We start from the raw sequence: 14,174 nt of genomic DNA, 5'->3' as shown, positions 1-14,174 counted from the left end.
AAGGATAGAGTTGGTATTTTAATTTCAATAAATATTTACTGAATTGTTTAGGGGATGTACAAGACCCTTATTACCTCAAAGAGTTTGAAGTCCACTGGAGTAGGTAAGAACAGAAAAGTACAATTCTTTTTTTTTTTTTTTGCGTTACGCGGGCCTCTCACTGCTATGGCCTCTCCCGTTGCGGAGCACAGGCTCTGGACGCGCAGGCTCAGTGGCCATGGCTCATGGGCCTATGTGGGATCTTCCCGGACCAGGACACGAACCCGTGTCCCCTGCATCGGCAGGCAGACTCTCAACCACTGCGCCACCAGGGAAGCCCAGAAAAGTGCAATTCTTGAGACTGAAGCTTCCCATCTCTAACATGGAGTAGCCTTACTTGTCTCACGTGTAAGATTTTGGTTGCCGTGGAGAGGTGGGCTGAGCTGGCTTTGTGCTGGGTGGTCGCTGAATAACGTGGAGGATAGGTTGATACCTGAGATTGGAAGGCAGATGCTTCAAGGCATCTCCACGCAGTCCATCTCCTATGTATCTGATGGACAAGGCTGCATTATTTGCTGAGGCTAATTAGCGTTGAAACTCCATGGGGGTGGGGGGTTGGAGAAAGAATAATTGTATAACTATGATTAAGAAACTGAAGTTTTAGGGACTTCCCTGGTGGTCCAGTGGTAAAGAATCCGCCTTCCAATGCCGGGGACCTCGGCTTCGGTCCCTGGTCGGGGAACTAAGATCCCACATGCCCTGTGCACCACAACTGAGCTCTCACGCCGCAACGAGAGAGAGAAAACCCGCAGGCCACAACTAGAGAGAAGCCCACGTGCTGCAACGAAGAGACCACGTGCCGCAACAAAAGATCCTGCATGCCTCAACCAAGATCCCTCATGTTGCAACTAAGACCCGATGCAGCCAAAAAAATAAAGAAAATAAATAATAATTTTTTTCAAAAAAAGAAACTGAAGTTTTTAAAACAAGGCATTTGGGGCTTCCCTGGTGGCGCAGTGGTTGAGAGTCCGCCTGCCGATGCAGAGGACGCGGGTTCGTGCCCTGGTCCGGGAAGATCCCACGTGCCGCAGAGCGGTTAGGCCCGTGAGCCATGGCAGCTGAGCCTGCGCCTCCGGAGCCCGTGCTCCGCGGCGGGAGAGGCCACAACAGTGAGAGGCCCGCGTACCGCAAAAACAAACAAACAAACAAACAAAAAAATAACAAGGCATTTGGTGGTTACAGGCTATTCATGACTCCAGAGTGAATGCCTTAGCTCACTTCCTTTTGAAGAGGAGCAAGCGTTGTATAAGACACTTTATCTCAGTGTTGGATTCCACAAAGTGCAGACAGATCATACTGGTTTGGCAGGGGAGTCTGTGAATACCAGCAGAAAATCAGGTGTGACGTGGGTGGAGAATGGGGGGGGTCTTAGATAAGTGATCAGCATCTTCTTCTTTCTAGAGAATGTGTTCACATCCCTGTTCATAATATTTCTTCCTGTGACTCTAGAGCAGTGGTCAGCAAACTTTTTCTATAAAGAAGCAGATAGTAAATATTTTTGGCTTTGCAAGCCGTTGGTCACTATCACACCTACTCAGTTTTGCCATTGTATGGGCATGTCTGTGTTCCAATTAAACTTTATATATGGACACTGAAATTTGGATTTTATACAATTTTCACATGTCATGAAATATTAGGGTTGATTTTTTTTCAACCATTTAAAAATGTAAAAACTACACTTAGGGGCTTCCCTGGTGGCGCAGTGGTTGAAAGTCTGCCTGCCGATGCAGGGGACATGGGTTTGTGCCCCTGTCTGGGAAGATCCCACATGCTGCGGAGCGGCTGGGCCCGTGAGCCATGGCCGCTGAGCCTGTGCGTCCGGAGCCTGTGCTCCGCAAAGAGAGAGGCCACAACAGTGAGAGGCCCACGTACCGCAAAAAAAAAAAAAAAAAACTACGCTTAGCTCATGGGTCACAGAAAAAACCAAGAGGCAGGAAGGCCAAATTTTGGCCCATAACCATGCCGACCCTTTCTCTAAAGGTCTTAAAAATAAAGTTCTCAATTTAAGGACATTTTATTTATTTAACAAGCACTTATTTAGCACTTAATATGTGCTACGCACTGTTTTAAATGCCATGCATTAAATGCTAATTTAATCTTCACAATAACCCAATGAAGGAGGTACTGTTTACCCCATTTTTGCAGATTTCGTGAATTGAGGCACAGTGAAGCTAAGTAACTAGTCCAGAGTTACACTGCTAGTAAATGGCAAAACCTAGATTTGAACGCAGGTAATTTAGTTCCAGAGTATGTTCTTATCTACCATGATATAATGTCTTTCTTAATTATTGACTTTCTAGCCCAAAGGAATTTTAGAGATTAACCCATCGCTACTCATTCTTACAGGCTCATTCTTACACACAAGATTCATAGCCTTTATGATTCAAATGTGTGCCTTAGTAAAATTATGGATTACTATTTATGCACTTTCAGCATCTCTTGTGACTGCCTAAACGCTTAGTCTTAAACCCCACTGATCCCTAGGGTATTCTGTCTGCACAGGCAGGGCACTTAACTGTTCACTTATTGTTTAATTTATGTTCATTGTGGGCTCCTTGAAGGTAGGAGCAATAGTATCAAAATGTTTTCCATCAAAGAGAAATCAATTCTGGGTGTATCTTTTGCTTTCTTTGGGAACACCTGTCTCAGATTACTTCCAACTCAGATTTTGTCCTGCTGCTTTTTCCTGCTTGAATAAGCAACTGGTTGAATCTTGCGCCTCACCTGCCTGTGATAGGGAACAGAATTTGTGGTGTCACGCTACACTATCCCTGTTGATCCAAAGATACCACCAGGGCAGGGTCAGGAATGGAAGATTTCCCAGGCTTTCCAAGGAAGAAAATGGGGGGAGGAGGAGGAGGAGGAGGAGGAGGAGGTGGAGGTGTGTGTGTGTGTGTGTGTGTGTGTGTGTGTGTGTGTGTGTGTGTTAAACCAAGTCAAAACTTAGGTAGACATGAGGTGCTCAGGATTTCTGGTTCCTTTTGCTCAGTCAAGGTCTCAGACACTACTAACTAGAAGGGACCTCTGAGAACCTCTGGTGCAGGGGTTCCTGTGCTACAGGGATTCTGCAGAGTTATTGCAGGGGGCCCTCAAATCTATATGTGCACCAATCTGTGGGCCAGATAAATTATATCGTTTAGGTGTAGGTACAGTTATTTTTCAAATGCATGTAGATTCCATCATGATTAAAAAGAAAGCTTTACTGAATTCGTGATAGGCTACTGTTATTAACACAGCTACTACCTTTTGAGAACCCTGATCCAGTTAAAGCCCTTTATTTACAGATGAAGAAACTGAGGCTCAGGGATAAAGGGAAGAGATTTGCCTGGGTCATACAGAAAAGGAACAGCTGGCCTTGAAATCGGTGCAGTTTATATGTATCATGTGGCTTGTGCTCTCTGTCTCCTCTGGCATGGGCACAGGTAGAGACTGGCAAGTATTTTGACCTTTGACCACATGCTGAACTTTCTAATAATGCCTAATAGAGTGGTTGATTGTGATATTTTTTCCAGTATTTTTGGTGCTGCTTTTAAGAAGTTTTTTTAAACTAGTATATTCCTTGCTGTGCGCATATAAGTAATAATCCTATATTCCAACCTGGAAACCTGAGGTATGGTAAAATTAGGCAGCTTGCTTGTATCTATAGTAGAGCTGGCCCTAAAACTCAGAGATTTAATCTCTCTACCAGGGTTCTATTAATCAGACGGAACTTGAGAGGATTTCAGTTATTTATATCTTGGTCTTTCATGGCCGTTGCTCTCAGCTGGGTGCAACAAAAACCTTTTAAATCTCTGTTACGTGCCTGATGCTGAGCTGGGTGTTTTCACATGTATTGTATATAACTTAATTTAACGTGACCAAAGTTGCAATGCTGAGGCCCACTCAGAACAAGCTAAATAGCACTCTGCTCCAAAGCCCATCCATCCAGGTATTTATTTATTTATCTGTTCACCATTATGGAGCACCTCTGTTGTTTGCAAAAGTGCCCTTGAATTATTCCCATTGGTGGCCAGGCTAGGACAAATCAGCACAGATCCATCCCTCCAAACAAGACCCAGGATTGACAGCAACATCAGTTTGGTCTGCACAGGACAATACTTTTTTCCCATTGGAGCTTCAGGAATTTGGAGTGACCCTGGTCATTTGGTCAAATGATGTTCATATCAACCATTCTTAAATTAGATCTTCTCAAATACACTTGAGAAGTCAGATGAATAGGAATGGTCTCACTTTTTTAGTTGGGAAGCCAAACTTGGAGGGGACGACGCGTCTGAGGTAACATAACTGGTGAGGGCCTTCTAACTCCAATGTTGATGCTACACCACCTGTCTGGTGCACCACTGCTGCTCAGGAAAAGGCTCTGTGTCCACTCTTTGTAGAAGCTAAGTGGCAAGAATGCTCAGTCTTTGCTGCAGTTTTAGTGGAAGTGGTTTGGGCTTTCCCGTTTGAATTGATTTTTTTTTTCCTTAGAAGCAAATTTCGCAGAATTGTATATACCTAGGAAGTCTTGTGATTGCCCCTAATTTGCTCCACAGATGCTGGTCATTGCAAATCATCCCACAGTGGTTAAGTGGCTGGCGCTGATACACACGTAGTAAGTGGTCCTGTGAGCACGGGCACTAGAGGTGTGTTGTGTACCTAATACCTTGATCCCACCTGGGTAACTTCCACATGTGTGTTCATGAGTTTAGCTCTTTCAGTTCAGAGTGTTTCATGACACCATAGATTCATTTCTTTCCTTCCCTCCTATCTTGGACTTTGAACCTGGGTCTTCCCAATACTTTACTATCTGATTCCATTTAATTCACTAATATTTAATTAAATTCATTTAATTTACTGTCTGATTCAATTGCATTGCTAATACTTTATGATTATAATAAATATTGTTTTATTAATATTTATAATATTGTTTATTTAAAGGTAGGTATAGCAAAATGTGATTAAAGGTAGAGATATATGCCAGATAGCCTTAACTTTTCTGACCAATCAATTATATGTTGCTTATTGATTATTTTTTCCTAACTTCTGTAGCAGCAGTTCACATTTCTTTGCCACCTTAGGGATGGAAAAGGGAGGAGATTTGCAGTAACAGTGTGTAATTGAAGATCAGTGGAGAAAGTAGCCTTTGCATGGGCCTGTGTAATTCAAGATGTTAAAATAGGGAACACACTGTCCTCCTGTATAAGCTGTAGTTTACAATATTAGATTTATCATTTGGATTTCCCATTTGCTTTGTCCCCTTTTTTTTTTTAGGGAACTTTTTATTTTGAGATAATTGTAGATTCACATGCAGTTAAGAAATATTAACAGTGAGATTCCCGTGTACCCTTTGCCCAGTTTCCCTCAGTGGTAATATCTTGCAAAATCATAGTACAGCATTACAAGCAGAATATTGACATTGACACAATCAGCTACTCTTATTCAGATTTGCCCAGTTTTACTTTCATTCACCTGTGTGTATTTAATTCTATATACTTTTATTATGTGTGTTAGTTTATTTTTTAATTCTAAAAATTTCCCAGTTGGCTGAGAACTTGAGCTGGGAGGGGTGTGTTATTTACTGGGTCCCTCTCAAACTCCACCAGTAAACAACTCAAGTATAATTTTCTTTCACATAATAGCTACTTAACTGGGGCAAGTTAATTCTAAATCTTGGTTTCCTCATCTATAAAATGGAATTCACAGTAGCTACTTAATGCAGAGGGTTGCTGTGAGGACTAAAATGAGAAAATATGTGTAATGGGTACTTAGCAAAAGGAACTTCATAAATGATCATCTCATTTTTTTTTTTAACTAAGAGTATAGTGAGAGTATTTGGGTTTTTTTTAAGCTTTTCACCATAGTGTATTATCCTAGGATTGTAGAACTGGAAGTTCCCTTAATATAATAGTTTTAGAATCAGTGAAGGACTTCCCTAAACGTTCTTAGGTAATAAGCTGTTATTCTTTGTGATAAACTAAAATGTGCCTCCTTGTAACTTGCAGATCTGCCCTCATCCATGTGATAGCCCTTCTAGTCTTTGCGGACAGCTATAGTCATCCCTAAATTATCTGTCCTTTAGCCATTCCTCGTAAGATGTAGCTTCCAGACCCTTTTCCATCTTGGTCTCCCTCTTCTAGATAAAGACAAATTAGTTGTTCCCCTTAACTGAACACAGAATTCAGATGTAATCTGCCTAGCATATCCCAAGATAGGCCTGTCTTCTCTTTAGCTGAGCTTTTTTGGGAAATCAGGTCACCTAGTTCGTGCACATACAGCTTGTTCTTTTGTCTTCTGTTTACTTTGTAGATGGAAAATAAATGCATAGCAGTGTAACACAGCAAACTGAATGCACATTTTGCCCTCATTTCCTCCTGTAATCCCATTAAAATGATAGTAAGAGGGAAAAGAGAGATCAGCAAATGAGAGGTCAACAGAATGTTAAAGCCAGGAAGCAAGTGTGATGAACTTAGTGGGCCAGAGGAACTGAAGGTGCCTGCTTTGGCAGGGAGGGGTGGCGGGGAACTAACAAAGAGGATTTGTAATGCAGAACCCTGGAATAACTCCAGAATCAGAGAAACCAAATATTGAAAACAGGAAGATTAGTTGAAAGTCTATGTGAAAAGCAGTTAGATGCCTACAGCCCCTCCTCTACTCTCTCAGGAGACAGATATTTTAGTCTTAGATATTGAACCAGAGGCACACCAAGCACAGAAGATGAGACGGAATATGGCGCAAAACTGAAAATAGGGGCTTTAAGACAAAGTTCTATATAGTGATTAATAGGACCATTCCCCTTTCTCACAGTTTTCAGAATATCTGCAGGCGGGTGCTCTCATGCAAGAGACTGAAAGATCCTTCTCTGATAAATTTAATCCCAGAGAAAAAGTCTTAACGATACTATCTACTTTTGGGGATCCTCAATAAAATGGCAGATTCTTCTTGCCTGATCACCCTAATGTGAAGCGCACAAGTTGGCAAGCTTAGCTTCCATACACAGAGCTTTCAAACAGCTTCTAAAAGTATGAGCAGATAGCCAAGTGTCATGAGACATTTAAAGAACATAAAAGACAGAGTCCAGGAGACTTCCCTGGCGGTCCAGTGGTTAAGACTCTGCACTTCCAATGCAGAGGGTGTGGGTTCCATCCCTGTTTGGAGAACTGGGATCCCACATGCCGCATGGCCAAAAAATAAAATAAAATAAAAAGTACTGTTCTGAAACTCTAAATGGTTCCTTAGGGGGGAAAAAAAGAGTCCAAATCAAATGGAGGTGAAAAGAACTCAGGAAACAGTAAAATCAGGGAGGAGAAGAAGGAAAGATTTTAACTATAATATCTTGAGAGAGATTAGAGAAAATATTGCATGCATAAAAGATGAACTAGATTCTTTAAAAAAAAAAAAAAAAAGAACCTCCAGAAAACAAGACCTCTTAGAATTAAAAATATGATGACTTCCTTGGCAGTCCAGTGGTAGGACTCTGTGCTCCCAATGTTGGGGGCACGGGTTCGACCCCTGGTTGAGGAACTAGGATCCCGCATGCCACATGTCATGCCACCCCCCCAAAAAAGGAATTAAAAATATGATAGCAAGTATGAAAAATACAACACAGAAATATTGAAAGGTAAAGTTAAAGACGATTCCCAGAAGATAGACCAAATGAAAGAGATGGAAAATTGGGGAGAACAGATAAAATAAATTACAGAGGATCATTCCAAGAGTTCTAACACCTGACTAATGGAAATTTGAGAAGAAATAAACAATAGAGAGGGGGAAATTATCAAAGAAATGGTATGAAAAGATGTTTTCAGAACTAAAATCATATCTATAGATTGATACAGCACAGTGAATGAAAGAAAACCAACTCCAAGTTACAGCCCTGTGAAATTGCAGATCTCTGAGGATAAAGAGAAAGTCCCAAAGCCTCTAGAGAGAATAGTCATATAATGTTAGTATTCAAAATGGCATTAGCTTGCTCAAAAGCCACAACTAGGGCTTCCCTGGTGGCGCAGTGGTTGAGAGTCCGCCTGCCGATGCAGGGGACATGGGTTCGTGCCCTGGTCGGGGAAGATCCCACATGCCACGGAGCGGCTGGGCCCGTGAGCCATGGCCGCTGAGCCTGCGCGTCCGGAGCCTGCGCTCTGCAACAGGAGAGGCCACAACAGTGAGAGGGCCTCATACCGCAAAAAAAAAAAAATTCTGACACAGGTGAATTCCCTGGCGGTCCAGTGGTTAGGACTCCTTGCTTTCACTGCCGAGGGCGTGGGTTCGATTCCTGGTTGGGGAACTAAGATCCCACAAGCCACATGGCATAGCAAAAAACCAAAATATTCTGACAGAAAAAAATATTCTCAACTTAGAATTTTATAGCCAGCTAAACTGTCACTCAAGTTTAAGGATAATAAAGACATTTTCAGACATTTTGTGCATATGCCCTCTGATATTGTGATATAATAAGAAATGTGTTTTTGGTCTTTGTCCCTGGTTCCTGGCACAGAGCTCCTAAAATCATTATAACTTCCTGAGTAGTAAGGGTAATAAGAGCATCTTTTGTTGTAATATATGCCCTTTGTTCTCAGTTCCTGACACAAGAGCTTCTAAAACCCTTGGAATTTTCTGAGTGATAGGGGTAAGAGGAGAAGTCAGCTAAGTTTACACTAATGAGGTAACTCTTTGTGGGCCCCTAGATAGCTTCAGTTTGGGGGCTCGTTGCCAGAAGAACCAACCATGAAATCAGAGGGTTGGAACTTTCAGCACCACCTCTCTGCCTCTGGGGAGGGGAGAGGGGCTGGAGATTGAGTTAATCACCAATGAGTTAATCAGTCATGCCTACAGAAAAATCCCATTCTAGAAAATTATCAAACCTGAAGAGGAGGTTTTGGGGACACCGCCCACACCCTGACCTTATAGCTGATGGGTCAGAAGTATGAGTGGCCCAGTTAGCATCTGAAGCAGGGGCAGTCTGGTGGGACTGAGTCCTTAACCTGTGGGGTCTGCACTAACTCTAGGTAGTTAGTGTCAGATTTGAATTAAATTGTAGGATACCAATTGGTATCTGGAAAGTTGGAGAATTGGTTGGTGTGAGAACAAACCCACACATATCGTGAAAGAAGTGCTGAGAGTTAAAAACAGTTTATAGTACACCCTTTCTTAGGAAGCTCTGCTAGAAGACACTTTTCACAAGAACAAGGGAATAATAAAGAAGAGGACTAAATGGGATCCAGGAAACAGGAGTTCCAATATAGGCAAGGGGAAAGGAATTCCCAGAAAGACAGAGTTCCAGTATGGATGTCACAAGAACAAACTGATAGGGTACCTGATGGAACATATTAAAGGGAGTTTTACACTTTATTATTCTCTTTAGGGAAAACAGAAATTATACCAACGAAGAAATGTAATCATAGTATACATCCTGGCTTGTCTACAAATAGTATTCACATAGATCTAATGATGCAATTCTTAATGTTAATTTGACCAAAATTTGGCATAATTCTATGGGAAAATGGAGATAGTATGTGAAGTAGTATGGAGTAGTATGTGAAGAGAGCATGTCAGAGCAAAATCCTAATCTTCCATCATAAGAATTAAATATGTAACATAATAGTTATATTTTGCCACATAACAAATTACCCCAAAACTTAGTGACTTAAAATAACAGATATTTATTATCTCACAGTTTCTGTGGGTCAGGAATTGAGAAGCAGGATTTGAGAAGCTCTCATGAGGTTACAGTCCAGGTGTCACCTTGGGCTGCAGTCATCTGGGCCTCTCAGGATATGTTGTTATCTGGCTTCCCTGAGAGCATGTGACCCAGGAGAGACAATTAGAGGAATTTGCAGTGTGTTTTATGACCTAGCCTTAACGTGACATACCATCATCACTTCTGCTACGTTCCATCAGTCACACAGACCAACCCTGAGACACTGTGGGAGGGACCTGCACAACATGAATACCAGAAGGCAGGGATGAGTTGGGAGCTATTTGGAGGCTGACTACCACAAGTAATAACTAAAAGTGAAAATTCAAGAAATAATATTAGAGGCATATTACTTAGAAAGATAGAGATAAATACCAGAAGAAAGTGGCTGCCCTGGGAACAGAAATCAGGGAAACAGAAACTTCTGGTTTTCATTATAAGCCTTGTAGAACAACTTTAAGAAATATTTGCATTTATTACTGTGATTTTTTTTTAATTATGAAAAACCCTCAAAGCATGCAGCCATTTAATGTCCCCGACACTGGTAGTAGAACAACACATGGATTATATGAGGAACTCCTAGAATCTGAATCTAGTAAGGATCCTTTGGTATTTGGATGGTTGTGTGCTTGATCTTGAAGGACAGTTTACAGATAATAAACCTAAAGTTCAGTGAAAAAGAGGACATAGTGACAGAACCTGAGCTAGAATCCTTGAATAAATATGACACAAAGAGATGAGCATCAGATAGTGAGATGGCTCTGGCATTTCACTAATGTGGAACTTAGGTGAAGGGGAAGAAAAAAAAGACTGTTTGCTCTTTCTGAAGAGTAGAAAATTCTGAAGTGGAAATGTTTATGTGTCTTGGAGCTATAAATGGCAAAGTTAAAGGGAGTATCCTTTTGGCAGATAGTTGGAAAGCACTTTACGGAACTCCCCAGGCTAAGGATGTGTTCCTGAGCGTTTGGTACAAGTTAGAGAGAGAGTCTGCCTCTGTCCACATGAGCCCTGCGGGCCATGCAGAGCACTGGCCAGTCCACAGCCCCAGTCCTTCCAGCTGCTGCTGCCAGGATCATGTTCCTTAGAGGACTCTGGGCTCCTTGTGGTCTACCACAGCCTGGTTGGTGCCCAGGGACCCCCTAACATCTGTGCCCACAATGCCTCCTCTGTCCTTGATCCCCACATGCACCCCCTATTCAAGCTTGATCTTGTTTCTCCTCATCTCTTCCTGTCATTGTCTGTTTACTCTTCTGGAGGAACCTACTGTTAGGTGCTTCAGCGTTCTTGGCCAGTTTGTCTCTTCCATCTGCCATCTAATAAAATTGGAATCAGGATAAAGTGTTCGAGAAATCAGGTCTTTGAGTTGGTGGGGGGAGTTTGGAGGGGTGCAGTGAAGCTTGCCATATAAATAAAAACTTTTAACCATTTTAATACCTTATGAAAATGTGTTGTCTACATTCTCCTACTATAACCGCGTATGTTGAGTTTAAAATACTTCAAGGTCTCCATGAAAAGCCTCGGCTGTCACATACTGGGATGCCTTCAGTACCACTCCAGTGGGCAGAGAGTTGAGCTGTGGAAGGGGCAGGGTGGGTTTTTGTATTTGCATTCCTCAATATCTGTCTTTGTATTTTACTTTGCCTGCAGATTGGGGACCACAAATTCAGTGCTCACCGGATCGTCTTAGCAGCCTCAATCCCGTATTTCCACGCTATGTTTACAAATGACATGATGGAGTGCAAGCAGGATGAGATTGTAATGCAAGGAATGGACCCAAGGTACTAAATTCCTCCATCAGGTTTCACAACCTGCTTTCTAGGTGCAGTTTCAGCCTTGTGTTTGGTGCCCTTTGAGGGCCTTCCAGCAGGACCCAATATCTAGCACAGCTCCACACACATAGTAGGTGACCAGTAAACAAGCTAGAACCTCAGCCAGTGGCCTGAGACAGGGTTAAAATAAGGAGAGTTTTGATGTGTTTTAACTCAATGAGAGTAACATGTCTCATAGGAACTAGAGTCCAAGATACGTTTTTAAAACTAGGACTGGGTACAAAGTTAGTGGTATATTATTCTCTTCACTTTTCTGTGCTAGGCTTTTTAGCTGGCAGACTAGTCTTTCAAATAAGTGTCTTCATTCATTACCCTTCCCATCAGTCCAGAACATTGTTGTCCACTCTTGTCCAACTTTCTGCCTCGATGGAGATGTTCTGTTTGTCCTCTCCAAATTGGTAGTCACTAACACATGTAGCTGTTGAGCGCTTGAAATGTGACTAGTGGGACTGGGGGACTGAATTTTAAATACTATTTAATTTTAATTCATTTAAATTTAATTTTAGGGGAATTCCCTGGCAGTCCAGTGGTTAGGACTCCATGCTTTCACTGCCGAGGGCCTGGGTTCAATCCCTGGTCGGAGAACTAAGATCCTGCAAGCCACACAGTGTGGCCAAGAAATAAATAAATAGATAGATAGATAGATAGATAGATAGATAGATAAATAAACAAACATAATCATAAATTTAGTTTTAATTAGCCACGTGTGTCTACTGGCTGTTAATGGGATGATGCAGGTCGAGAAAGTAGCAGAAATCATGGTTATTTGATGGGTGAGAAAACTGAAGCCCGGGACTTCCCTGGTGGAGCAGTGGTTAAGAATCCGCCTGCCAATGCAGGGGACACAGGTTTGAGCCCTGGTCTGGGAAGATCCCACATGCCGCAGAGCAACTAAGCCCGTGCACCACGACTACTGAGCCTGCATTCTAGAGCCCACGAGCCACAACTGCTGAGCCCGCGTGCTACAACTGCTGAAACTCATGCGCTCTAGGGCCCATGCTCCGCAACAAGAGAAACCACGGCAATGAGAAGCCCGCGCACCACAACGAAGGGTAACCCCCACACGCTGCAACTAGAAAAAGCCTACGCGCAGCAATGAAGACCCAATGTAGCGAAAAAAATAAATAAGTAAAATTTAAAATAGAAGAAAACTGAAGTCCAAGGAGGTCAAGCCCAGAGTTTATCCCATCTAAACGTCTTTCAGTGTCCCAGAAAGCCCTCCATAACGGAATCATTGGCTCCAAATGTCAGTAGTGCTGAGGTTGAGAAATTCTGCCCTAGATAAATTTTAGGGTCAGGAGGCAGTACTATAAACCCTGAAATTGCATCATTTACACACTTACTTAAAGTTATCCTTACATCTAGACCCTCTTTACAGAAATACTTTCCTGACTTCTGTATAAAGGCTTTATATAAACATATTCCACATTATGCCTTTTGGGGCCTTGAAAGGAAAAAGGCATATTTTATGACTTAAAAGATTTTACTGCAAGTCTGTGAGCCGAGGCTGTGTGTTTATAACCTAGGCTACATCCAAGGGTCCACTGTGCACCTACTATGTACCTGGCATTGTTCTGGGGTCTGGGCATGCAGCAGCAAACAGGACACGCAAGATGATTCTTGTTGGGAGAGAGACAATAAATAAACCAATAACTCCAAAATATTAGCCAGTAAGCTGTCATTTGTTGCCTAACGTCTTAATCTCCCCGTGGTGAAAACTTGAAGGAAAGGAGCTAGGAAACTGTATGGTACCTTCTGGATGATTGAAGGTGATTTGCCCCAGTACATGGAGAGGATCTGTATACCCACTGCAAGGGTGCAGTCTCAGGCCAGCTACTTGTAATGAAAGACATAGAAGTGTGTCTATATCCAAGGGCAGTTGTACACTCTCATCTCTGAGATCTGTGTCTGACAGAGCCATGCTAACCACCATGCACCGTCCAGGTGCTTCATTTAACAGACTGAGCACCTGTGATCTGTGCTGCTGTAGGTACTGAGGTATAGCAGAGGAAACAGAAAGCACCTCTTATTATTCCAACTTGCTAGTAGTGGTGATCTGGCAGTAAACAAATACATACATGATATGGCTGGGAAGTGAAAGTGATATGAGAAAAGTAAAGCAGAATAAAGGCTAGCGAATGATGGTGAGGGTCTGTGCTATTTCAGGGTGATCAGGAAAGCCCTCTGTGATAAGGTGATATTTGAGCCAAGACCTTAGTTGGAGTGAGGGAGCAAGACATCTGGGGGAGGAGCCATTCAAACAGAGGGAGTAGCCAGTGCAAAGGCCCTGAAGTGAGAGTGTGTTCAGCATATTGGAATAGAGTGTGTGGGAAAGAGTAGAAGGTGATGAGGTCAGAGAGATGGAAAGGGGCCAGACCACATACAGCCCTATAGACAGAATTTGGATTTCATTCTTGGTGTGAATTGGAAGGCAGAAAAAAATGTTGGAAACCTCAGGCTGGAAACTTATCCCAAAGAAATAATCCAAAAATGTTATTTATAATAGCTATTATGCTTACCAATAAAGGAAATAAATTATAGCACATTTACATGTTGGATTACTGTATAGCAGCCGTTGAAAATGTCAAACATGGGGAGTTCCCTGGCGATCTAGTGGTTAGGACTCAGCGTTC

General features: G+C 42.3%; 1 protein-coding gene across 4 annotated transcripts in view; it reads left to right on the top strand.

Moving 5' to 3' along the window:
- The window catches only part of KLHL18 (kelch like family member 18), a 54,745-nt gene that overhangs the window by 19,881 nt on the left and 20,690 nt on the right, over nt 1-14,174 (top strand). For 2 of the 4 annotated variants that reach the window (XM_082637979.1, XM_082637976.1), the window contains exon 2: nt 11,360-11,490. In XM_082637979.1, the coding sequence (XP_082494105.1) occupies nt 11,360-11,490 (131 nt within the window). Of the gene's footprint in view, nt 1-4,573; nt 4,665-11,359; nt 11,491-14,174 lie in introns of those variants that run through there. The other 2 variants (XM_082637977.1, XM_082637978.1) reach the window with 2 other exon arrangements.

This window comes from Mesoplodon mirus (assembly GCF_964341445.2).
Source record: "Mesoplodon mirus genome assembly, chromosome: 12".
In the NCBI taxonomy this organism is placed as follows: domain Eukaryota; kingdom Metazoa; phylum Chordata; class Mammalia; order Artiodactyla; family Ziphiidae; genus Mesoplodon; species Mesoplodon mirus.
Note: the sequence above shows the minus strand (reverse complement) of the source record. Positions and strands in the feature narration are given on the sequence as shown.